At 42.7% G+C, this 27,450-nt stretch overlaps 1 protein-coding gene across 8 annotated transcripts in view; it reads right to left on the bottom strand.

Annotated features, from left to right (window-relative positions):
• TOP2B (DNA topoisomerase II beta) overlaps positions 1 to 27,450 on the bottom strand; it is a 75,728-nt gene that overhangs the window by 19,246 nt on the left and 29,032 nt on the right. For all 8 annotated transcript variants that reach the window (XR_014792320.1, XM_084858311.1, XM_084858309.1 and 5 more), the window contains 17 exons: positions 24,758 to 24,859; positions 24,513 to 24,650; positions 16,900 to 17,038; positions 16,279 to 16,436; positions 16,060 to 16,185; positions 15,146 to 15,256; positions 14,273 to 14,378; positions 13,776 to 13,885; positions 11,829 to 11,921; positions 11,632 to 11,746; positions 9,441 to 9,562; positions 8,916 to 9,064; positions 6,682 to 6,913; positions 3,081 to 3,215; positions 2,790 to 2,990; positions 1,116 to 1,311; positions 903 to 994 (listed from right to left, as the gene is read on the bottom strand). Coding sequence is in view for 7 of the 8 variants with exons in the window: in XM_084858311.1 (XP_084714437.1) it covers positions 903 to 994; positions 1,116 to 1,311; positions 2,790 to 2,990; positions 3,081 to 3,215; positions 6,682 to 6,913; positions 8,916 to 9,064; positions 9,441 to 9,562; positions 11,632 to 11,746; positions 11,829 to 11,921; positions 13,776 to 13,885; positions 14,273 to 14,378; positions 15,146 to 15,256; positions 16,060 to 16,185; positions 16,279 to 16,436; positions 16,900 to 17,038; positions 24,513 to 24,650; positions 24,758 to 24,859 (2,325 nt within the window). In the remaining variant the exon portion in view is untranslated. The remainder of the gene's footprint in view (positions 1 to 902; positions 995 to 1,115; positions 1,312 to 2,789; positions 2,991 to 3,080; positions 3,216 to 6,681; positions 6,914 to 8,915; positions 9,065 to 9,440; positions 9,563 to 11,631; positions 11,747 to 11,828; positions 11,922 to 13,775; positions 13,886 to 14,272; positions 14,379 to 15,145; positions 15,257 to 16,059; positions 16,186 to 16,278; positions 16,437 to 16,899; positions 17,039 to 24,512; positions 24,651 to 24,757; positions 24,860 to 27,450) is intronic.

The following is a 27,450-nucleotide window of genomic DNA, read 5'->3' as shown; positions in this document are numbered from 1 at the left end:
AAAGTTCCAAGGATGTCTGGCAAATGCAAACTTCCCAGTTCACTGCAATATCAATAGCAGGGTATCATATGTCAAGTTGCCCCCAAAAGTGCCATGAATGGGGAAAGTGAAAACACAGGCAAACCTATAGAGAAGCTTGAATGCAGAAAATATTTACTTAGTTGCAAATGCTAACCCACTCAATCCAAGTCCCGAACAGAAACATGGAGTGGCAAGGGAACAGAAAACGGAAAAAATCCTCTGCAAATTCAATAGTACGATGAGCTTGGTGATGCAGGTCTGGTTTGGAAGTCCAAAGGAAGCTCCTGCCATTGATGTCATCTTCAAGCGGACCTTGCCTATGACCAAGAGGAGGCATCTTTCCCATTCTGGCATCCTCAGTAACACTTTGCCCCCTTTTTGCAATTTTTCTTTTAAGGAATCATACCTTTATATTAACCATATTCAGGCATCCAGAAATGTCCATGGAGGGGCTGCAAGGCTGCACATGTTGGAGTCACACATGCTGGCACCAACCTTTCCATGTTGAATGGGAAGGTTTGAAAGAATAGTATACAGTGTTCACAGCTGAATGCCATTACAGTCCTCCGCGTGATCGGGAAGCCTGAGTGTGCTGGGGGGGGTATGATTTGTGTGGAGACTGCAGTGCATGGGAAGGGAAGGGATAGCCGTCACAACCCCAACTGCAATCTCCATGAAGATTCCTGTCCTCCACACAGCAGTTAGGCTTGAAAAAAAGCTTCTGTTGGCACCAATGGACTTTAAAAAAATAAATAAGCCTAACTGCTGTGTGGGGAGGGCAGGCCAAGGAGGAGAAACTGTGGACCAGTTGGGGAGTTCCTGTGGAGCAGAGGTTCCCAGCCCGAATTAGAAACATCTTTCTTGTTTCCTACATGGGTTACCTTTTCTTGTGCTTCCTTCCAGGCTTTTACAGGGTCAGATTCATAGCCTCTCTGGACTAACATTTGAATCAAATCTCTTTTTGATTTATTCTCTATGTGAAACAAAAACAAAATTAGGATGAAAAAAATAGATGGAGATTCTAAGTATGGTCTCTTCAGGTTAAGTCGATAATAAATTTCATAATATGTTTTAAATTTTACATTTTTTCTTACCTATAGTAATTTTTCCTTGTATTTTCTCTAAAATAAAGCGAGCTTGATTGTTAAACTTGGTAGATTCTGCCCCCAACATTCCTACAAGCCACTCCTTGCGCAAGCCATAATAATTTAATCGTAAGTCAAAGAATTCCTTCAGAATATCCTGCACAGTTTCATACTTCTTCAGACACCCCATATGATCAAATAGCACCTGCACAAATGTAACATATCAGATTAAAAGTTATTTCAAATATTGCATATGGTTAAATAAGTAAGAATTGTGAATATTTATAGACCATTAAGATTATCACCATACAGTCTGGTACACACATTTAGTATATGATTCTATATTTCAAATTCAAACACCAGCTTAATTCCCATGCCTGTTTTCAAATGGGGTTAGCAAAATGCAATGCAATAATATCGTCTCTAACTTAGAAGATCCAACCGCTCTTTTCAAGAACACCAGAAAAGATGTAAAATACAATTCAATGCAGTATCTCCTCTGAAGGAGGAAATACTGTGTGTTCAATTATGAATCCCTGCTTGACCTCCATACCCATTTTCAAAGGGGATAGAAATGAAAAAATACATTGCAGTGCAGCTTATTATAACACAAGGCATCTCCAGATAACATCTTTCACTCATTATTTCCTAGTTGCACAACTGTTTCTTTATGGATTTGTATATATAGCTCACTCTATTCTGTGATCAAAACATGTCATAGTAATTTCACCAAAAATAACATGCGTAACACAATTCCCAGAGGGTGCACACAATGTAAGCAATATAAAGGACTTCTGTAACAAAGGAAGGCAAACCATAAAAAGTTAAAATAAAAATTAAATATTGTATAATGAAGAGAGAGAATAAATAAAAGCAACTAATAACCTAAATGTATTTTCATCCCTTAATAATTTCTGCTTGGTCTCTTACTCAACTTGGACAAAAGTTGTTATTCTCCTTGAAAGAAATCTTAGCCAAAAAATTAGAATCTATTTTGTCCTGCGCTGTTAATATAAGACTTCACAGTGGGGTGTGTGTGTGTGTGTGTGTGCGTGTGTGTGTTTTAATAAAAGCTATGATGCTGAGAAATCACCCTGTATACAAGGACAAGGGATTATTCATTATGGTATCTAATAGTTCTAAGGCTGTAATGCTATCCACACTTACTTGGGAGTAAGCCCCCAATGAGCATAGTACATCTTATACATCTGGGTAAATATACATAGTATTACAATATATGGATTCTCTGTACATCTCCAAACCATCCAGAGCTAAACTTCTGAATACCAAAGATAAAGTTGCTACATGATCACTTACTTAGGATATAAAGACAAGTTGAAGAGAGTCAATGAGTTTTCATTCTAAGATCACCTGAAGAGGCGTTCTCTGAGTTCTACTAAATGTGTAATGACCAGAGGTCAGATGGTCTCTGTTGAATTGGGGGGGGGGAGGGATTAATCTTACTAGTTTTTCCTACTTCACCAAATTTCTGATAAAGTTACAAAATTAAGGTTTACCACCCTTATAAATTAAAGCAGAGATAAGCTACTTCTTTTCTATTTAGAAATAAACATGAACAAGATGCACTTAGTCATGTACTGTACAGAATACATTACTACCATGGCAACACAGAAAAATGGTCAAGCGATATTAGTCTGGTAATCAAACATATAGAAAAGTTACCATAGAATTACAAGTTAGACTTGTTTGAAGTTTAAAGACTTTGTGAAGTCCAGCAGCCTCTGCCTGAGCAAGCTTTTCTTCTGTCATTTTTACAACAAATTTCACAGTTGTATCAGTGTGATATTCCTTGTAATCTGAAATTAATGCTGGTGTTTTTTCAGTCCCATTCAACATCGGTTCTAACACTTGTTCTTTGTAAACCTATAAAGCCATTAAAAAGTTAAAAATAACTTATTTGAAAGAAAACAGTAAAAAAAATTTAAAGTCTAAAATTATCTTAAAAGTATTCACCTGAGTCCATGTTCTAACTGGAAGCTCTGTAATCTCCACCGTATTTCTGTCAACCACATATATTTCTCCACTCACTACGTATTGGTTCTGACCAAGTTCTTGGATTGTGCCTTTAAAGTTTTTGTAGTTTGGAAGCTGCAACATAAGGAATATTTGACACATTAATAATATACTCCTCTGTAAGGTTAAATGTATGCTTTCTACAGGTTCGATCCAGACTTAATCATACCCAAGTCTGGATCCAACTATCTATTTCTAGAAAACCAAAATGGTGATGCTAGTCAGCATTTAAAACTAAAGTGTTTATCTAGAAGATGGGGCTACAAAACTATTTATGTGGGCAAGTTCACACTAGCAATTCCTCCATGCAATTGTGTGTGCAAGTAGACCATCATAGGGGAGCAGGTGAAGCTTAGTATACACACTTTGAACAGGGAGTCACCTCAGTGATCATGGCTGCACCTTTCTCAAGTAGCCACAATAATTAAAATTGCAGAGCTCTCTAAACAAACTTACAAAACCGATAAAATAACAAAAGTGAAAAAGATATAGTTAGATATTGCTAGTTTTCCTGTAAGCATGGGGATCTTTGCTAAAACATGGATGATTTAAATATAGATTTTATGGGATCACAGCATTCAGAGTGCAATCCTATGGACTGCTCTGTTGATAAACGAGGGCTCTGAGATGAGAGCCCTCTGACTATCCAAAGCTCTGCTGACAAGAACCAGGCACGAAGGAATCAGAAGGAAGATGAAGGCTGTAACAGCCTCCCAGTCCTATGATTTTGTTCTTTTGAGTTAGACAGGCATCTCAGCCAACTTAGCTTCCCTGCCTTCCAGTGGGCAGGGATGGGTGACGGAGAAGCCTTTGGATCTTGCAAATCAATGCTGGGATGGGGGGCACCCACAATTGGCTCTCTTACTCTGCACTCATAGCACTATGAGTGCTTGGATCCCCAAGTTTTGAACAACTTTTGCCTAGTTTCGAATCTGCCATTTTGGGGCAAGATCATTAAGTGGGCGGTAGCGATGCAGTTGAAGGAACACTTGGAAGAAGCCGATTATCTAGATCCATTTCAGTCGGGCTTCAGGCCTGGGTATGGGACAGAAATGGCCATGGTTGCCTTGGTGGATGATATGAGGAGGGCTTTGGATAGGGGTGAATGCTCCTTCCTTGTTCTCCTCAACCTCTCAGCGGCGTTTGATGCCATTGACCATGGTATCCTCCTGAACTGCCTGGAGTGGTTGGGCATTGGAGACATTGTATTACGGTGGTTCTGGTCCTTCTTCTCCGGCAGGTACCATAGGGTAGCACTGGGAGAGGAGGTTCCGGACCCGTGGCCACTCACTTGTGGGGTGCCACAGGGTTCCATCCTCTCCCTGATGCTATTAAACATCTATGTGAAGCAGCTGGGGGCTATCATCAGGAGGTCTGGGATGCGGTATCATCAATATGCAGATGACACGCACCTCTACCGCTCATTCAAATCTTCACCAGGGTTGGCCATAGAATCCCTGTCCAAATGTCTGGAGACGGTGAGTAGCTGGATGGGGAGGAATAAGCTGAAGCTGAACCCTGACAAAACCGAGGTACTTCTGGTGGCAGGCAAGAGGAGGTTGGGGAACCTGGTGTTGAATGGGGTATTGTTGTTGTTCAGTCATGTCCGACTCTTCGTGACCCCATGGACCATAGCACGCCAGGCCTTCCTGTCCTGCGCTCTCTCCCGGAGCGTGCTCAAGTTCATATTCATTGCATCGGTGATACTATCTACCCATCTCATCCTCTGCTGTCCCCTTCTCCTTTTGCCTTCAGTCTTTCCCAGCATCAGGGTCTTTTCCAGAGAGTTTTCTCTTCGCATTAGGTGGCCAAAATATTTCAGCTTCAGCTTCAGGATCTATCCTTCCAATGAGCACTCAGGGTTGATTTCCTTTAGGATGGACTGATTTGACCTCCTTGCAGTCCAGGGGACTCGTAAGAGTCTTCTCCAGCACCACAGTTCGAAAGCATCAATTCTTCGGCGCTCGGCCTTCCTTAGAGTCCAGCTCTCACAGCCATACATTACTACTGGGTAAACCATAGCTTTGATTAGACGGACCTTTGTCGGCAAGGTGATGTCTCTGCTTCTTACAATGCTGTCTAGGTTTGCCATAGCTTTCCTCCCAAGGAGCAAGCGTCTTTTAATTTCATGGCTACAGTCACCATCTGTGGTGATCTTGGAGCCCAAGAAAGTAAAATCTGTCACTGCTTCCATTTCTTCCCCTTCTATATGCCAGGAAATGATGGGGACAGATGCCATGATCTTAGTTTTTTTAATGTTGAGTTTCAAACCAGCTTTTGCACTCTCCTCTTTCACCCTCAACAAGAGGCTCTTTAGATCCTCTTCGCTTTCTGCCATTAGGGTGGTATCGTCTGCATGGGGTATGGCTAGCCTTGAAAGACCAGGTCCGCAGCCTGGGGGTCATTTTAGACTCCCAGCTGTCCGTGGAGGCTCAGGTGTCAGCTGTGAGCTGGACAGCACTGTACCGACTCCATCTGATAGGGTGGCTGAGCCCCTACCTTCTTGACCATTTGCTCCCATCAGTAGTACATGCCCTGGTCTCCTCTCGTCTAGACTACTGTAATGCGCTCTACATGGGGATAGCCTTGAACATGATTCGGAAGCTGCAGCTGGTGCAGAATGCGGTGGCTCGCCTGATTAAAGGCAGCTGCCAGCGTGATCACATCACTCCAGTGCTGAAGGAGTTGCACTGGCTACGAGTTGTTTTCCGAGCCAAATTCAAAGTGTTGGTTTTGACTTTTAAAACCCTATATGGTTCTGGCCCAGCCTATCTCAAGGAGTGCCTCCAGCAACACCAGACAGGCCGCTCAACAAGATCAGCCTCAGATGGCCTTCTCTCTGTCCCATCAGCCAGGACAGCTAGGCTAGTGAGAACAAGAGAGAGGGCCTTCGTGGTGGCCCCCACTCTTTGGAACTCCCTCCCTAGGGAACTCCACCAAATGAGCTTCTGCCATGCACTGAAAACACGGTCGTTCAGGCAGGCATTTGGGGTGGGTTAGGGTATTTTTAGATGATGTTTTAATAATTTTACTGTTTTAAATTGTATTGCTGTACATCACCCAGAGTGGCCGGGTGACCGGCCAGATGAGCGATTAAGAAATGTAGTAAATAAATAAATAAACTATCTACAAGCATGCAGGAGATCTGCAGCATCCTATGGCCACCTAGACAGCCATAGGATTGCTCTGTAACTGTATCTTCAATGTCTAAAAAGTCTCCATGTTAATCCTGGACAGGTAAACATTTCTTTGAGAAAATATGTTTGGCTATAACAATGCTATAGCTTGTAAAGACAAAAGAAGGAGAGAAAAACTCTGGCATTTAAACATTTTGCTTCACCTGGGCCAACAAAACCCATAATGAAGTCCTTTTTTTTCTTTTTTAATAATTTTTTTGCATGTATATGTGAAAGACACATAATCTCAAAGTGTTAGCTTTCTTTGTTTAGAGAAAAACAAACAAATATATCTTTATACCTATACAAATAAAAATTCTTTAGTTAATGCCCTGTATTTAAAAAAAACACACACGTTGAATTACCATAGGGTGAGGGTCCAATCCATCCAACATTCGTCTGACATTGTTCACAATCTCCCTGGTATCATAGTTTGGAATTTTACATGCCCATCCTGTACCGATGCCCTCAGCACCATTTACTAAGACCATAGGAATTATGGGAATGTACCATTCCGGCTCCACACGCTGGTTATCATCATAAAGGAACTTAAGCAGATTATCGTCCACTGCAGGAAAAAGCAGTCTTGCTAAAGGACTTTAAAGAGAAGAAAAACAAAGACTATCAGGTCAAAAATTATAAACTGTTACACTTTTAAAGATTAAGACACATAGTTTTTCTTCTTCCTTAAAACTGATTGTACCAATTCAAAGTGCCACAGGTATTCTAACATGAACAGGGCTCCCACTGAAAAAGCTTCCTCATTCAGTGCAGCATTAGAAGAGCTCTTTATATGTAATGGGGATGAGTATGTAGAGATCTGAATAGGATGCCTATAAGGGTTCAAGAGCCAGTACTCCCACACATATAAGAAGCCTCTTAATCAGGCCTTTGGGCACAATCCAATGCACAGTAAAGGATACTTTGTGTCTCACTGAATTCCATGGATGTAAAGTGCACTTAACTGGAAATTATGTTATACCAACTCAGACCGCTGGCTCACCAAGCTCAGTATTGTCCACACTGACTGGCAGCACCTATCCAGCTCATCAGACATTGCAGATTTGTGTCTGTTTACTGAAGGGTGGGAAAATGCAGCCCTTGGCTTAATTTCATGTTTCCCTCAACCTAATTTCAAAAGCCCTCTGCATGCCACCAGTTCAGCCCTCTGGCAAGAGCTATCTGCCCTTTCCTGACAGCTCGCTGAGTGAGAAATAAGAGGGAGAGAGAAAAAAGGGGGTGGCAGAAAGCGAGCAAAATGAGAGTAGCAAAAAGAAAAAAAGGGGTAACCCATCCATTTTTGGCTCTGGCCCTGTCCACCGCTGACATGTGGTCCCCGACAGATTACCCATGACAGAATGCAGCCCTCAACAGAAAAAAAGTTTCCCACATCTGGCTTATTGTCATCACCTCTATCATCATGATACTCCTTGTTTTAACATTCATGTGGTATTTTGGCGTTTGCAGAGAACCCTACTTTGGTTTTTAAAATCTCATCACCCATGTTGCTACTAAACATCTGCCTAAAAAATTATGAAAACATCCTGTGACACATGAAGAAGTACTCTTTAAATCCAAACCTTACAGTTGTAGGGAATTTTCCTAATTGAAATTCAGATCATTTTATTGATTCTGGTTCATACACATTTCACCTCTTTTTCTTTCATCCAAAGCCTCTCTCTACAAAGTAAAAAACTATGATGAACCGGTAGTTGGCCTTAATAAACTACAGACCCAAAGCCTCAGTCTATAACACCACCAGAACTCATAGATCTAAGGAGCAAATGCCCAGAAAAATACTGGTAAAACTGCTGATGTGGAAAAAATAGATATAAACATATAGGGAAGGATTCAGACCAAGTTAGTTGCACTTTTCCCCCAAATTGGACTTAAGGTGCAAACCTATGCGCGTTTAGACAGAAAACAGTCCTACAACTCCCAGCACGCACCAGCCAGCCAGCTGGGGCATGCTGGGAACTGTAGGACTGTTTTCTGTCTAAACGTGCATAGGTTTGCAACCTTAACTGAAAAGTCAAGAGTTCAAGATGTAGGAAGAAAAAAATGAAACACAGGTTTCTTCTCTGGGAAAACAAGTGGCCTTATCTCATACCAAATGCAGCATTTGGCAATAGACTCTTTAAATCAGACTTTTCCCAACCTTGGGCCCCCAGGTGTTGTTGGCCTATACTTCCCATCATCCCCAGCCAATGTGACCAATGGTCAAGGATGATGAGAATTGCAGCCCAACATCATCTGGGGACCCAAACCTGGGAAAGGCTGATTTAAAGGGTTAATTGCCAATCATTTAAATCATAGTTGGTGGTTTCATGCATGTAGGTTTGAAATGTGCTCACTCAGAAATCAGAATGCATGTTAGGAATAGAATGAAGGGATAGGTGAATTAATTCACTGAAAATAAAATCAAGCTAAGTTTAGAATTAGGCTCAATGTAGTTCTGCCAGCTCTCCATTAAATTTTATAAGTGACAAGTGACTAAATACCAATTTAGTTATCACTCTCAATCACAAACATATGCTTGCCAATTCTGTAATTGTTTTAAATAAGGGTAGTTTCAATTTTGTTTTTAATAATGTTGTACCTTAACATAGTGAAGATGTAACGAGGACTTGCAGCATCCTTGCCACCATGAAGCCTGGTACCAAACTGACCAATAGGCTGTAGCAAACTGACATTGTTACTTCCCACAAAGTTCTGAGCCAAGTTGACAATGGTCATCATTAAAGCTTGCTAGAAGAAAATGTTGTATTATTGTTACTACTGTGTAGGTAACTGCAATTTTTTTGATCCCAAGAAATCCGAAAGCTAGTGTAGAAAAATATTTAAGATAACCAGTGGTCCATCAAGTTTGACCTGGGTGGGGGCGATGAAGACTCCCACTCCTTTTCCAACCACACTCACCACCACACTGTCAACACATCCTCAGCCCAAGTAGAGAGGCTAACCTGAGCCATGCATTATCCGAAATAGCCACAAATGAAGCAAGGAGTGGAGCCAGGTCTACTTTTTCAAATCTGCCTTGCCCTCTTACCCCAAGCTAGCCATATTACAGACATACATGGTAAGGCACACACATCTTCTCCCCCCCGCTTTTTTTAATACCCACCTCTCCATGGTGGTAGGCTGACATCTCCGCAACAGAACCAGCCAGCTGAGCAACTTTAACTTCACGTTTATCATTTCTCTTACAGCAAGTGAACAAAACCTTGCGCTGCCCTGGTTTAAAGCCTGTATCAAAGAATAATTTTTTTAAAAAAAATTGTACTCTCTAGCTCTGCCAATATCTTGCTAATGATACTTCCAAACCCAGACAGCTGAACTGTTTAGGGGTTAAACAACACAGTGGGTAACCCATTCTCTCCTGCTCATCCCCAACAACCCATGGTTTATTTAACACATAGGCTATCGTTACATGAAAACAGATGAATCAGGTTGTATCCAGTGGAGTCGTTCCGCTAACAGAAGCAGCTCATTAGGAAAACTAGGAGAGGGCCATTCCCCTTCCCCCGCACCTTCAAAATCTACTCCAAAGGGCTATGAAAACCTCAGAAACAGATTTTGGGGCACTGCAGGGGGCTGCAGGGGAGAAAAGAGAGGGAGAAGGTCTCAGTGCACTAGCAGACACCTGCTAGCACAACGTTGGATTTAACCCATACTACTGAATAAAAACACACATTTAAAATTTAATAAATAAAGCTGAGGAGAACAAATAACTGGGAGCTAAATACAACTAAGTATTTATCTGATAAATACCAAAGAGCACTGTAAATTAATATTTTTTTGACCTTCCAAATAAAATCTAATTCCTGTTTCCCAGAATCACCAGATGTAATTATCAGGCTCTTAATCCCATGATTACCCCCAACATAATCCCTAGCCTTTGATTAATGAGTACTGAACATGCATTTGCCAAGCTAGCCATCATAAAACAAAGCAAGTTTAAGGGTAACTTGATCAGGATTCCATTTGGAAAGATTACTGAACGACACAGAGAAACAGTAGAATCTAATCCAAACAGCATACTCAAGTGACAACACTGTAAGGCAAAGCTACTGTTACATATACTATTCATTTGAACCTCCACTAAGCACCAAACCGTCATAATTTAATGGCTGTCTCTGGTGTGGGTGCCCAAGCTTACAAGAAGAGGGAAGCAGGTTCAGATGTCACACTGCTCAACTGCCAATGATTGCTTAGAGAACCACATGCTTGTGTGTGCCTCTCCTCACCCCTTCCCTTTTCCGGCTTACGGCGACTATAATTTGGCATTGCATCTAAGTCAGACAAACTATAGTTACTGCTAACCAAGTCTACCTCCAAAATATTACTTACAACTCCACTGTGAACCATGGTTTCAAATCAAGGCATGGAGACAACTCCTAGTTAGCTCTAACTATTGCTTTGCAAATTTGATGTCTCAGAAAACTATGATAAGAGCAAAACAGGAAAGGGAAGGAAGAATCCATTCAAGAGAGAGAAGGATGGGGCATGCACATTCCTGATATCCAAATCATGGCTTTGATATTGCATTTGTATAGTACAAATTGAACTAATGCAAACTAAAAGTAACAGCAGCTTTGATACACTGGCCTAAGTTCGTACATAGCACTAAGTCATGGTTTATTTAACCCATGGTTTGTTGCCCTACCCAGAGTTTGTCTGGCAGACGATCGAACAAAGTGTGGTGTGTTTTCTCAATCCCTGGGCTGTTTGTTTCCATCCTCCTTCACCCATTCCCCCCTTCCTGTACCCCAAATGCCTATTGGGCGCTGTTGTACTGGCAGGTAGAGCGGCTGGGGGGGGGGGGTTACGGCTCTTGCCCGCTGCCTCTGTAGCCTGGTGAAACAACTCATGTTCAACTCATGGTTCTGGGTTTGCACATACCAACAATCCATTGTTTAAACAACCCAAAGTTCATAATGCCACAACAAACCATGGGCTTTCTTTCTGGACCGTTCATGATGAACAACCATGGTTTGTTAGTGCAGCTCCATTCACACATCACGACAAGCTTAGATTCCTGCATTGAGCAGGGGGTTGGACTCGATGGTCTTATAGGCCCCTTCCAATCCTACTATTCTGACCCAGAATTCAACAACACATACAATGGGTTAGTGTTATGTCCAAACCAGGCCATTGAGAAGAGTGGAATAGTAATGTTTTAGATCAATCTAGAAAGATAAACTAAAGATGAAAAGACAAATGACAATGGCAAACAGTCCTTTGCTTTTCAAAATAATTACATCTTCAAAATCATATAAATAAGACATTGTACTTCTTTATGGAACTTTACTCACCATCAACAAGGGATGGAATTGATCGCTCGTTATCTGAGTTGGAGAAAAGAATCAACTCCTTGTTGATGAAGTCATTGTAAGTCAGATGCTTTGTTGCTGTACCATATAGAAATTGCTAAAATAAATAAAAGTTATTACTATTGTGACATCAACAAATAACAACATTCGGCATTCCCTCTTTAATACTTCAATATTACCTCGGGTAATCCATGCAACCGACGCTGTCTTCTATCTTCCATGAAATTTGTCAGCCACTCTTTTCGGTCATCAATTTTTTTCTTACTGAAGGCCTACAAAGTTTTCAGATAGCCTCATCACAACTAGAAAAAACAGGACTAGTACAACTAGAAAAAAACACATTTTAGCCAGAATCCATGAAAGCTATATACACAGAGTCAACACATATCCAGAAGACCGTAGATATGATTTCCATGTTTTCTTGGCAGACCTGTATTTTGATCCAGACCTGACAGAGAGTAATGAAACAGCTTTTCTTTAAAATCCTACTTTGAGGGCAATCTCCTACTCTGTGCATGGCTTCCTGATTTTGAAATAGTCTTTTACCAAACACACACACACACACACACACACTTAAGAAAAAGGAGTCAAAAGTTGTAAACCCATTCCAATTCCAAGGGCTGGTCTTGCAACATGATTATAGAAGCCTCCAAGGTGACAGCGATGTTTAAATTTGGGGCTGATGGGCCTTTACAAATGCAGTCTCCATATAAGCTGCTTTATCGCCTTTTTAATGCCTCTGCGCATTAAGGATTGAATCCAGACTACATCATACCGAAAATGGACTTAAATCAATGTCCAGTTAGTCAACGGGTTTAGTCTAAGTATGACTACGTCTGGATCCAATCTTAAGTTTCGGCAGTATTTCTGTATGTTTTGCATGCTCTCTCTCAAAGTGAGCAAATGGCAATATATGGCCACAGAAATAATGAGGCAATCCCAAACTAACAAAACAAGACTCATGCAACACATACATGGAAGATTGCTGTCAACTCAACATCTATGGTAGGCTTTTCAAACTACAACCCTATTCTGAATAATTATTCCTCTCTCTTTCTGAAATTAAATATTTTACAAGTGGGAACTAGCAGGAGAAATGAATGGATGAATTAACTGGAGAACTGGTACTGCAGCCCAAGAACTGGTACTGCAGTGCTCCTTTCCAGAGCTTTTCTACAAAGTGGCTCCTTGTGTTGGCTGAGCATGAAGCAAGCTGCATTTACTTCCCACACAGCCAACTCAATTTGCCTGCCTCTCACAGACCCAGCTTCACCTGCTTCCATTCAGCCAGCACAATTCCTTTCCCACACCTACACGGTACACACAAGAATAGCTCTTACTCAGGACACGTTTGGGGGCGGAGGTAGGGGGAGGCAGGGGCTTGTTCTAACCACCTTCTACTTAATTTTTGCAAGATTAGAGGGTCTCTAACATCAGAAATGCTCTCCTACCCTGGCCTTCCCCAGAATCAGGCACCCAGGATGTCTGCATGTGGATATTCCAGTTTAGTGACAGATTAGCTTAACTGGTTCAGAGAGTCGGCACCGCTGCTGCCACTACAAATTGCCAGCTATGCATACCATAAGTAAGTAATCCTGAGTTGGATCCAGATTTAGTCACCTGTAGAGCCATTGAAATCAATGGGACTTAAATTGGTCGTGATTAACATAAATCCCACTGATTTCAATGGCTATGCTTATGGATGACTAAATCTGGATCCAACCCTGTAACTTCACATACAGGATGATACAACTACATTGGAAGTGATTACACAATAAACTGATCTTGGAGTTATAGGACAGAACTTAATGAAATAGTCAATCCAACGTATTACAGCAGTAAAAAAAAAAAACACTTTTTTTTTTTTTAAAGGCCAACAAAATAAAGCAGAAGTGTCATCAAGATCCATCTTTTGGTGCCATCATATGTGGCATACAGTCTTACTAGAAAAGCTACAAAAATGGCCAGCTAAAATGATCAAGAGATTGAAACGCCTTCAGTTTAAGTGTTTGGAGCTTTTAGTGTAGAAATAGTACAACTGGGGGAGGGAAGCACTTAAAAGGTATTTAAATAATTATTAACAGCATGGAGAAAGTAGACAGAGAAAAATTAGTGCAAGTATTTACCAATGTAATGGCAGCATCATCTTCAGGACCAGCATATCGGAACAAAATTCGATGTCTCTCCATATCTGCAAAATATTCTTTTGCTTCTTTAGCAGTGCTAGTGCCCAAGCCTACCTCAATGAGAAAAAATGCCAATTTAACCAATCTTTCTTCTCAGTCTTTTACAACTAATTCAACATTACTTGAGGAAATCCTTGAAGCAAAAGGTAAAACAGCTTGCTACCAGTCAATTATTACTTTAGTAATTTAAAGGCCCTATTATTACTTTAGTAATTTAAAGGCCCTAATCCAACTAGTTAGTCATGAGGAAGTCCCACTGAAGGGAATGAGAATTATGCACATTTCAACTAACTATTCCATTGATTTTAACTTGACTTAGCCTACTTCTGAGTAAACATGCATAGGATTGCATTGTTAGTCATGATAACTTTAGCTGGTTGGTTCTGAAATATATTGGTGCTTGGTTGGGGGGTGGGGGGAAGGAGTGAAACACAAACCTTTGTAGTATTTTATTTTCCATGCTTTATGATTCTCCATATGTTTTTTCCATTCATCAAATTCAGGAATACTATAGAAGGAAAGTTCCTGCTTGTTTTTGCTTGCCTTAAAAACAGGGATGTGTCAGTTAGATTTGTAACCCAGTCTTTACTGAATTTTATGAACAACTTTCCCAGGTTGTTTTCAGGAACTGCTAGTTCCTGTTGTGCTTGCAACTGGTTCCCCTGGTGCAACAGAACTAGCAGAGGTGAAGCAGCATTATAGGATACTGCCCATAGAATGCGAAGTCAGAACACGCTTCCTCTACCTTGTGATGCTTCCACATACTTGGATGTAGGCACAGCAGTGAAGGATGCAACAGGCTTCTATTGAGCTCTATGGGGGTTTGTTCTTGTGCGGTGAAAGACTGTGCTCATGCTATATAATCACAGCTCCAATCATGGATATTAAATCATATTATAACATTTTATACAAAGCCCTTGCTTCTATTTGGCAAGCAAACAGAATTCCCTAACCCAGAACCTTCCCCATTCAAACACCTTAAACTTAAAAGTAAAAATACGATGTAAGCTAATTCTGCATGTCTTTCTTTTCCAACTTTTCATGTTTTCTCTTATTAATGGAGATTTTGTGTGAACTTGAGATTATTTCCTTTCTTTTGACCACTTTTCCCTTTAGGATGCCAACCAACTCTGTGAGTTCTCTATTCATTCTTTGAATATATGGAATTATTTTTTTTAATACAGGAGGATGTTATACATTGTATTGACTTCAGGAACTAATAGAACAAGAGTTTTTGCCCCTGTGCTTTGTTAGTTATAATATGTTCATAGTTGGTATTAAAAAAAATGTATAGTGAACATGTTTGTTACCTTTACAATTGGAGTAATGAATTCTTCAAGAAAGCCATGTTTCAGAAGGGAAGGCCAATTGTGATGAATAAAGTTGATCAGCAGTCCTTTAATGTGGGATCCATCCTGATCCTGAATATAAAAAACTGAATATAAATATCAGTGAAGGCTGAATAGTAGCAAAAGAGAGAACACCTTTGACAGATGATTTCATTTTCACTACATCTTTATTTAAATTCAAAAGGGTGTGGGTGCTGGGAAAAAAACTGAGGACGTGTATGTGTACACACACACACACACACACATATATATATATGTGAACTTCTACAAGTAAATGTAGAACTTCATGGAAGTTATAAGTGTAAGTAAAATTTTATTATTTACTTACTAATTGTATTTTATGCTTCCTTAAAACTAAGGTTTTCTGAGCAACATACATAGAATTGTTAAAAATACAATAAATGCAGTATGAGCAATAAAAATACAGTTACCATATAAAACACAACAGAGTAGAGAAAGGTAAGTAAAATCAGCAGTGACAGGTCCTAAAACTTTAAAAGTCAAAGAACCTCAACATTCCAATAAATGCGCCCCAGAAGGAAATCTTCTCAGCTTAGAATCAATCACAGACAGAGGTAAAAACAGAATTATTAAGCCTCCTTGACAGTTCTTCAGAATGGAAAGTGTAGGGTATATTTTAATCAATAAAACAAACAAATATGAGTGTTGGAATCACCAAGGAGCAAAGTAGAGCTGTTGTCAGAAAAGAAACAGTATGCTAGGCATCAAGGTCTGAAAACAAGGCTGAAAGAGTGAGCGAGGGGGACAATATAGAAAAGCAAAACAGAGATGCAAAGGAGAATAGACATAACTTCAAAAGGAAGAGGAACTGTGGGATATGTTTTGTGTGTTTGAATTTTAGATCTTAAACTGACCTGATCAGTCATGATCATAATTTTGCCATATCTTAATGTTTTCAGAGACTCTGGATCTTCATAACTTTTCTTGTATTGTAGACCTACTATTTTTATGATGTTGTTAATTTCTGCATTTTCCATGATCTGCACAGAAAGCAGAAATGGAGACAAGCAACAGCTTAGTATAGATACACATTAGCTATATATTACCCACCTTCTTACATGGCTTTTCCTTACCTGCTTGTGAGATGCCTCCCGAACGTTGAGAATTTTACCCCTGAGTGGAAATACCCCATATCTATCTCTTCCAATGACACCTAAGCCAGAGACAGCTAAAGATTTGGCAGAATCTCCCTCAGTTAAAATCAATGTACAATCCAAGGAATGTTTGCCACCTGCAAAAATGCCGAGGGTGGAGGGGGCAAAGAGAAACAAAGAAATTAAACTGAAGCAATCTTCAGCCAAAATTTAACTAAAAGAATATTACGCATGTGTTGCCCATTTTAAAAAACAATCAGTCTGTTAAGTAAAAAGGCAAAGATAATATTTGATATGGTTTACTTCTTTTAAATAGCAACTACCTAAGAAATTGTGTTACCTTTTTAATTGCCTAGCATTAAACTGTCAATGGTAAGCAGTTATAATGCAGAAAAGAGACTTGTTTTAACATAACTGTGTACATTGTGGAGCAACGAATGCTGAAAAAAAATACGTATTTTGACAATCATATATCCAGAAAATAACTTCGCTAAAAATGTTGAATATGTGTAAGTTTATAGTCATTTAATAGATTTCTGAGAAAAACACAATGCATTTACTTTATAAGGCGAACCATGCTAGAAGGTAGTTCACTCTTACCAGCATCATTAGCATCATCAAGTTTTGGAATGCCCTTGATTTTGCTGTGTTTCACTGATGAACATTTTTTGTTCAGCTGGGTCTGTGCCTTGAATTTCACCCAATTCAGGATACTTTCTACAATACCACAGTTAGAGGCCTATAAAATCAAAGATTAGTCATACTTAAGAGTACCAAAAAGGTTCACACTGATAAAGTAATATAATGTACTGAAGCATCAGAACCTATTTTTTTTCCCTCAGAAAAGCAGTGTCTGTATACAAGAGTGACAGTCTGTATACAATTTTGTTTCTCTATGTATGCTTTTACTCCACACTACTAAAACCACAAACCAGTTTCATTTACAAAGAAAACATATAGTAAATCACGGAGAGTTAAAAAACCATTCAACAAGTCCCATGTCCACAAGAACGCTACAGGGTTGTGTACCTTGAACTGACCACCCCGCACCCTCACCCACTCACACTGCATAACATTTTCCAATAGGGATAAAAATTTCTTCAGCGTTTATTAAACTATTTGCAAGCAAAAACAGAACATTGGTCTTCCATTACTTTCTATTCAGTCACATTAACAGCAGTTTCTGAACGTTCAACAACAATGCATTATTTCCTTCATTATTTATTTAATTAAAAGTATATTAAACCTGCCCTTCATCCTAGGATATCAGGATGATATAAAAGACAATGCTGTCATATATATGCCACAATACAATAAAACCATAAAATAATATCACAATAGAAACAAATCAAAAGTATAAAAACAGCAAAGAAAACGAAACAAACCTGCATATTTTAAAACACCTTTGAAAGTATATACTGTACATTTTAACCTGACACCAAAATGATAGCAGTATAGATGTTAGTCAAGCTTCAGTGGGGAGGAATTCCAGAGACTGGGCACCACCACAGAGAAAGCCTTCTACGTCTCTCCTACATTATGAGCTTCCCCTAATTAGCGAATCCAAACAGGAGGCTCCTTTGAATATCTTAAGATATGGGCAGGCTAGTATAGGGAAAGATGCTCCTTCATGGATTTGAGTGCCAAGCCATTTAGGGCTTTAAAGACTGGCATCTGGAGTTGGGTCTGGAAGCCAACGTAACTCTTTAAGAATCTGTGTAATATGCTCCCATCTGGCTACACCAGTTAAAATTCTGGCAGCCACATTCTGCACTATTTGAAGTTTCAGAGTAGTCTTCAAGGGCAACAGCATATGCATGTACAACATCCAAAGGGAGAATACCAGAGCATGGATCACTGTAGCCACACAATCCCAGCCCAGGAATGGTCATAGCTAGCGAACTAGCTGAAGTCGGTTAAAGGCATTCAGGCCACCAAGGCCCCTTGAGCCTCAAGTGGCATTACTGCATCCTGGAGTACACACAAGCTACACAGCTCTCTTTCAGAGGGAGTGCAACCCCATCTAGAACAGGATATCCACCTAATTCCTGAACATGAAAACCACCTACCTACAGTGCCTCCATTTTGTCAGGATTAAGCTTAAGTTTACTGCCCTTCATCCAGCCCATTACCAATTCCAGGAACTGGTTCACCACCTGCACACCCACACGTGACTCAGATGAGAGAGAGACAAAGTTGAGTGTCAGCATACCAATGACACTTCACTCCAAACCCCCTGATGACCTCACCCAACAACTTCATATAGATATTAAAAGCATGCGGGACAACATGGAACCTCGTGAGACCCCACGGCATAAATGCCACCAAGTCAAGCAGATGCCCCCCAATTATACTTTCTGAAACTGACCCTGAATGTAGGAGCAGAACCACTGTATCACTGTGCCTCATTCTCCCATCCCACAAAGACAGTAAAATATCATGATCAACGGTATCAAAAGCTGCTGAGAGAACAAGGATAATTAGCAGAGTCGCACTCCCCTGTCCATCAGAGTGACCAAAGCTGTTTCAATGCCAAACCTGGACCTAAACCCAAACTGAAATGGGTCCAAATACACTAAATACATGAAATAAACTTTCATGCAAAAGTGCCTGAAGTTGAACCACCTTGCCTCAAGAGTGGATATTAGTGATGGGGTGACAGCTCTCAGGTTCAAAGAGGCTTCTTAAGAAGGGGCCACAAAACCACTTCCTAGAAGGTGGACAGCAATATTCCCTCTTGCAAAGAAGCATTAACCACCTCCTGGACTCATCCAGTCAATCCTCTTTGGCTTACTATTAAAAGCCAAGATGGGCAAGGGTCAAGAATACAGGAGGTTGGCTGTATTCTCCTCCAAGCACACTGTCCACATTCTCAGCCCATAACAACTGAATCTGATCCCATAAAGCCAAACTAGATGGTGCTCTGGACTGTATCAATTCTATATCAATAGCAGTGTCAAGTTCAGCATGAATATAAGCCATTTTACTCTCAACATGCCTTGCAAAATTGTCACAGCAGCTTTCCCAAGAGATCCCCAACTTCTCCACTAGGATCCAATTTTAACAACCCATTTACCACCTGAAAAATCTCTGCTAGATAGCTACCTGGGGACACAATGGTGGTGGCAAAGTCAGAGCATTTCACCACCATCACTGCCACAAAGTAAGCATGATAACATGCTCTCACTTGAGTCCAGTGAGAATCATTATGAGACTTGCACTATCTGCATTCCAGCCATCATCCTGCCTGTTATAGCCCACAGCTCCTCAGCTAATCAGACTCTCCATCACAGGAGAGGGCACTTGGGAGTGATTGTGTTGACAGCCCTCTCCATTTCACCCCTCCATAGTGAGACTAGGGCTTTGACAGGAGCACCAGCCATGCAAACAGGAAATTCCCCAAAAGCATTCCGGAATATTTCAGTCTCCAAGGGCAGATCATCTTAATAGGCCCGCCACCCTTGCAGAGATTAGCCATAGCCACTGCCAGTCCAAACTTCACTAGAGAATGGTCTGACCATGACAATAGCGTTATACAATGCCTCCAGACCAATTCCAGAGTTTTAACCTCCCATCTGGTGGAAAATACTATTTATTTATTTATTTATTTATTTATTAAATTTATTAATCGCCCATCTGACTGGTCACCCAGCCACTCTGGGCGATGTACAACCCACCATAAACAATTTAAAACAATAAAATTTTACCATAAAATTTTTTTAAAAAAAATACCCTAACCCACCCCAAATGCCTGCCTGAACCACCACGTTTTTAATGCACGACGGAAGCTCATTAAAGAGGGGGCATGACGGAGTTCCCTAGGGAGGGAGTTCCACAGAGTGGGGGCCACCACAGGGAAGGCCCTCTCCCTCGTCCCCACCAGTCTAGCTGTCCTGGCTGATGGGACAGAGAGAAGGCCATCCGAGGCTGATCTTGTTAAGCGGCCTGTCTGGTGTTGCTGGAGGCGCTCCTTAAGATAGGCTGGGCCGGAACCATATAGGGTTTTAAAGGTCAAAACCAACACCTTGAATTTGGCCCGGAAAACAACTGGTAACCAGTGCAACTCCTTCAGCACTGGAGTGATGTGATCTCGCCGGCGGCTGCCTTTAATCAGGCGAGCCGCCGCGTTCTGTACCAGCTGCAGTTTCCGAACCGTCTTCAAGGGTAACCCCACGTAGAGCACATTACAGTAGTCTAAACGAGAGGAGACCAGGGCATGTACTACCGATGGGAGCAGATGGTCGGGAAGGTAGGGGCGCAGCCGCCGTATCAGATGGAGTTGATACAGCGCTGTCCGGCTCACAGCTGACACCTGAGCCTCCATGGACAGCTGGGAGTCCAAAATGACCCCCAGGCTGCGGACCTGGTCTTTTAAGGGTAGCTGTACCCCATTCAACACCAGGTCAACATCCCCCAGCCTCCTCTTGTCTCCCACCAAAAGTACCTCGGTCTTGTCAGGGTTGAGCTTCAGCTTATTCCTTCCCATCCAGCCACTCACCGTCTCCAGACATTTGGACAGGGATTCTACGGCCAACCTTGGTGAAGATTTGAATGAGAGGTAGAGCTGAGTGTCATCCGCATATTGATGACACTGCACCCCAAACCTCCTGATGATAGCCCCCAGTGGCTTCACATAGATGTTAAATAGCATCGGGGAGAGGATGGAACCCTGTGGCACCCCACAAGTAAGTGGCCACGGGTCCGAAACCTCCTCTCCCAGTGCTACCCTCTGGTACCTGCCAGAGAGGAAGGACTGGAACCACCGCAATACAGTGTTTCCAATGCCCAACCCCTCCAGGCGGTCCAGGAGGTTACCGTGCTCAACGGTATCAAAAGCTGCTGAGAGGTCGAGGAGAACAAGGAAGGAGCATTCACCCCTATCCAGAGCCCTCCTCATATCATCCACCAAGGCGACCAAGGCCGTTTCTGTCCCATGCCCAGGCCTGAAACCTGACTGAAATGGGTCTAGATAATCAGTTTCTTCCAAGTGTGCCTTCAACTGCACCGTCATCACCCGCTCAATCACCTTGCCCAAAAATGGCAGATTTGAGACTGGGCGAAAGTTGTTCAGAACTTGAGGATCCAAGGAGGGCTTCTTTAAGAGCGGTCTTATCACTGCCTCCTTGAGGGCTGATGGCATCACTCCCTCCTCAAGGGAGGCGTTCACCACCGCCTTGATCCCCTCACCCAGTCTCTCTCTGCAGCCCATAATGAGCCAAGATGGGCAAGGATCAAGTAAGCAGGTGGTTGGCCTTACAGATGAAAGCACCTTGTCCACTTCATCAGGAGGAAGAAGCTGGAACCGATCCCACAAAACCGGTTTGCCACAGGCTGCCTCTTGCTCACTAACTGTATCCACAGTGTGCAGAGTAACACACCTAATCTGATCAATTTTATCTGCAAGGTGCCTTGCCAAAGCCTCACAGGAGGCCTTAGAATGCTCCAGTGGTTCCGGAGCCACAGGACCGACCAGGCTCCGGACCACTTGGAACAGCCTCCTGGGGCAGCACTCTGCAGACGCGATGGAGGCAGCATAATATTCCTTTTTTGCTGCCTTCACCGCCACGTGATAGGCTGAAGATATAGCTCTAGCCCGTGTCTGATCGTCTTTGGAGCGAGACGTCCGCCACCGGCGCTCTAGCTGTCTCACCTCCTGTTTCAGAGCTCGTAACCGCGGATTGAACCATGGTGCAGTCCGAGCCCTGTTCAGGGGGAGAGGGCGTTTCGGAGCCACCCGATCTAATGCCCCAGTGATTGCGGCATTCCAGCCATCCACCAGGGTCTCGACCGAGTGGCCGTTGGCATGCCCCAGAGAATCCCCAAGCGCGTTCAGGAATCCATTTGTATCCATAAGACGCCTGGGGCGGACCATTTTAATGGGTCCTCCACCCCTGCGGAGGGGTTGTGGAACCGAGAAGTCCAACATCACCAGATAGTGATCTGACCATGACAAGGGGGTGGTGGATATAACCCCGACTTCCAGATCACTCCCCGCTTCTCCAGAAACAAATACAAGGTCTAGTGCATGACCGGCTACATGGGTGGGCCCAGTTAGAATATGGTGCAGCTCCCAGGAGGCCATGGTCTCCATGAAGTCCCAAGGTGCTCCTGTGAGGATGGCCTCCGAATGTACGTTGAAGTCCCCCAACACCAATAAGTTAGGGGACTGTACACGCACATCAGAGACCACCTCAAGCACCTCGGCCAGGGAGTAAGTCGTGCAGCGGGGTGGACGGTACACGAGCAGAATCCCCAGACTGCCCTTCGGGCCCAACCTCCAGTACATGCACTCAACAACCTTGGTCTCCCGGAGAGGGGGTCTGGTGAAGACCAAGGACTCTCGGTAGATAACAGCCACTCCCCCTCCCCGATCCCCAGCCCTCGGCTGCTGTGCATACGAAAATCCAGCTGGACACATGGCTGCAAGGGTTGGAGCAGCAGCCTCGGCCAGCCAGGTCTCCGTAATACATGCCAGGTCTGCACCCTCATCCAGGATCATGTCATGGATGAGGGAGGTTTTCTGGGTAACAGACCTGGCATTGCAGAGCAGCAAACGAAGGCCAGAAGATGGGGTCACGCCTCCCCCAGCCATCCTTTGGCTCTGGACAGGCCCGGAGCAGGGGACAGATACTACACATCTCTCCCTTGTTCCCCTTAGCTGGCATGGCCTGCCCCTAGCGCTCCGCCAGCGCCTGCCGCCCAGCCTCGGTATGTTCTGGCCCCCAACACTCCCCCCACTGCCTCCATCAGGTGGACATATGCCCCCTCGCTCCCGCCTATCAGGCAGGCTACCCACCCCTAAAAACACAACAAAATCCCCCCCAACAAAATAAAACAAACAAACAAAACAATTAAAATCCCCTTAAAAATGCCAGGCAAGAGTCCACAGGGAAGGCCTGGTGGCGGTGGTGGCGGCGACGGCGGCAGCAGGCCCAGCGGCTGCAAGCACGCCTCTTCCCCGGTGGTGGTGGTGGTGGCTTCTTCTGCAGGCCCTGGCTCTCCCAGGCCACCTCAGCCAGCCAGCTTATGTAGCCCCTCCAGGGAGGGGCAGGTGGAGCAGCACAGCTGGCTCAGTACCTGGGGGCCTGGTCCTGCAGGGACTGGCGGTCTGCCAGGCAGAAGTCCACAAGGAAGGCCTGGTGGTGGTGGCAGCGGCGGCGGCAGCAGGCCCAGCGGCGGCAGCAGCAGGCCCAGCAGCGGCAAGCACGCCTCTTCCCCAGTGGTGGTGGTGGTGGTGGCTTCTCCTGCAGGCCCTGGCTCTCCCAGGCCACCTCAGCCAGCCAGCTTATGTAGCCCCTCCAGGGAGGGGCAGGTGGAGCAGCACAGCTGGCTCGGTACCTGGGGGCCTGGTCCTGCAGGGACTGGCGGTCTGCCAGGCAGAAGTCCACAAGGAAGGCCTGGTGGTGGTGGCAGCGGCGGCGGCAGCAGGCCCAGCGGCAGCAGCAGCAGGCCCAGCGGCGGCAAGCACGCCTCTTCCCCGGTGGTGGTGGTGGTGGTGGTGGTGGCTTCTCCTGCAGGCCCTGGCTCTACTAAATACTAATGCCAGAGTATGATCTCCAGAATGCATTAGACCACCGATGTTTTCAGATAGCCCCATGGTTGTCACAGCAGCCATGAAGTCCTGAGCTGGTCTCTCCAAGTTAGCCCTTATGTAAATATTGAAATCCTCCAGGACAATTTTCCTGGGGCTTTCCAATACCATGCCTGAAACCACATCAGGCAGGGAGACTGATGGCCAGTGGAGCAGTCAATACACCAGCAGAATCCCCGATCTGTGTCTCTACCCCAACGTCAAGCCCAAACAAACTCAAAAACAAAGTGGGCTGGTCTACTGGTGAGGAAGATGGATTCATTAGATAATAGCAGCTCCCCACCCCAACCCACAGCCCATTTTGGTGCTGAACTGTATGCCCAGATGGACAGAGCTGGGTAAGGTTAGCTCCACCCAGTTCATGCACCAGGTCTCGGTGATAAATGCCAGGTCGGCCCCTTGTCTATGATTAAATCATGAATGGTTGCTGTTTTATTATGGACTGACCTAGCATTAAGTAGCAGCACCATTAAGTTCAAGGGTCTAGCATTTAGTACTTTGTATAATACTATAACCATCTGAATACAGATGCCATAGTTCCACTTCTTCAAGTAAATAGGAGCGTATTTTCTGTACCTTTCATTAATGTAAAAAAGTTGTAAAAGAAACATGCAATACTTACTGCTTTGAAAAACTTCTCTGATAACTGACATTTGGATCCAAAGCTTTTAGGCTGGAGTGTCATGTTCTCTTTTGTTTGAGAATCGAAAGATGGGTTTTCAATGAGGCAATTAATAAAAACCCATATGTGGTTCTTTACCTGTTTAAAAATACCCAAATGCACATTAAAAACAGGAATCTAAGTTACTGAAATGATGAACTAAACTTTTTCTCTAGAAATACTTTAAAGTATGAGAATAAACTTGCCTGGAATGGTTTCACTGAAACACCAGCTTTGTTCTTTTTCTTCACCACCTCTATCAATTTTCCAACAATTTGATCAACAACATAATCAACATGCCTACCACCCTTAAGGTGAAAAAGTAAAGGAAGTCAATGAAAACAGAATTACATTTTAGAACTAATTATAATTCTCTGTACAATTTCCATAAAAGGAACAACATCAACAACAAAAATAGATACCTAAGTACTCAGGGGTGAATAATGTAATCAATATCAAGATCCACATCAGAAATGTTTGCTCTCTCATATTATAAAGCACTAAGGTGCGTGTGCATGCATGCATGCCCACGTGCATGTGTGAGCATGCTTTAATTTTTTTAAAAAATCCAGTGAACTGCACATGATAGCCTCACATCCACATGGAAGCAGTAGATGCTTGGAATGCATACTGGAATGTAGTACGGAATACATACTATTGACACAGTTAAAGTCTGTAATCTTAGAAATCAAGTATACCTTCTTATAGTGGGACTAAAAAGGTGAGAGGCAATAAAGAAAGTTATTGCAAAATGTGAACAGGTGCTGGCAAGAAATCTTAGAACTGGAAGCCTTATTATACAACTGACATGTTTGGGAATTAAATTTGGGATGTTTTTAACCCTTGATCAACAGATGGAATCAATAACATACTAACAGCACTGCAAAATCATAGAACCTTTGTGTCAGTCTTTCATCATGCTTGACATGGAATTTTGGAAGGAGATGTGAATTGCCATGTGACATTTCAGGAGGCCCCCTCCTTAATTTAGTGAAAATGCAATGTTTTTACTCTTACAGCTTTTGATGTCAGTTCTACTCCTACTGGAATGACTGGGACAACTGAAAACCCATACACATAAGATGCTAGGGGTCACAATAACCCCACCAAATGTTGTTTACATGTATTAGTTACTTATCATGTCTACTGATGCATAGTCCAGCTCATGTTCTGTCCATTTCGTGTGAGAAAGGAACACAGAGATTGAAAAAGCTGTATTTTGTCTATTTTCATAACATGTCACTTCCCTTAATATCACCACAAATGGTATCAGGGATCAATAGCACATTACAGGTTTACAAAAAAGCCTCTACAAGTCTGAATTTTTAAAACATTTCCCCCCAGTTAGAACCTTACTTGTGACCGAGCAAAACCTTTTTTCTTCATAGTTACTATTTTTCATAAAACTTACTAATACATCTTTTAGGGTCATTTTGGCAGAAGTGAAGAGGGAAAAAGCACAGTGAATGATGGTGTAGCAGGGGGAGACTGCTCCGGTGCTCAAGAAAACAACATTTATTGAACAATAGATTTTGTTTTCTTGAGCACCAGAGCTTGTCTTCTCCTTCTTCAGGGTCATTTTGGCACCAACTGTGAGACTCTCTCAGAGTGCTTTGTACCATATAAGAGTGTTAAAATTGACAAACAGTTCATACCACTTGATGGAAGGTGCCCAACAAGGCAGTATATGCCATATAAACCTGCAAAATATAGCATAAAATCCTAATTCTGTTGTGATTCCAAATCATCATAGGATTATGATGCTAATATATATAAGGGAGACCCAGCGCTAAAGATCTTGGCCAGGTAGTGATTGATACATTTATAGGGTCCCAGAATGAACTATAACAACTGCTAACGTTTTCAGTAGTGTGTCACTGGCAAGGGAATTAGCTAAGAATACCTTACTTTGGTTGGCACATTGAAACAAACCAACCAATTCCCCCAGTATTCCTTGCCCACAAACCCAGATGTTTAAACAGGTGCATTTGGGGCTTTCAAAAAGATTTGACACATACCAAAGAAATGACAGTGTTTCTCCTTTCTTCAATGCAGTAATCTCAGGTAACAAATCCAAACCTGAGATCATGCATTACTATTGAAAGACCAAAGGTGGTGTAGATACCAGATGGTCTTCATATACACCTCCAAACACATTTCTTTATTATTTATTAACATTTGTATGCTGCCTCATAACAGAAAGTTCTCTGAGTGGCTAACAGTCAATATAAAAATTAGTGCTGTGCCAAAACTCCACCTGGTCTTTCCCAACCTCTTTGTTTCCCTATGAAAGAAGCAGTTGGTTTTTTGCCTCTTTCATGGGAATTTTGAGAATTTCTGTGAAATTTCTCTGTGTGCAGGACTTCAGACTTTACTGTAAGGACGTGGCTGAGGGGTGTATGTGCACTCTTTCTTTTACAACTTTTATCCCTTTCTGTCCTTGCATCCTCTCCAGCAGCTTGTGCTTCTTGGAAAGCCTAGAAAAACCTGGTTATGTACTGAAAAGAGGACATGACCAAGTCTTCCTACATTGCAGTTTCCAGTGTTGCTGCCTGCTGAGTGCCTGAAAGCTGAGTGGATTGTTGTTGGCAGCCTCAGAACTTATAGGGCCTGCCACCTCTGACACCAAGGAGAGGGGAAGTGGTCATCTTTGTGGTCGGCGCAATGACAGTGGTTACAATATGGTTACAATATGCTCCTTGTAACCATTTTGTTTGTTCTACTCAAGCAGTTATGAAATGTGGTGATTTTACATAGGCTGCTCAGGTAGCACATAGTATGGTTGCAAAGTCTGTGAGATTTGTTGTTACCAGTAATGCTTAACTAATGATTATTATAATTATGCTATATGTATGTTAATGGCACAATGCTGGGGCAGGGGGGAGAGAAACTCTGATAT

The sequence above is a fragment of the Heloderma suspectum genome, chromosome 5 (genome assembly GCF_057233095.1).
Source record: "Heloderma suspectum isolate Gila_16-S chromosome 5, 16-S_ref, whole genome shotgun sequence".
Lineage (NCBI taxonomy): Eukaryota > Metazoa > Chordata > Lepidosauria > Squamata > Helodermatidae > Heloderma > Heloderma suspectum.
Note: the sequence above shows the minus strand (reverse complement) of the source record. Positions and strands in the feature narration are given on the sequence as shown.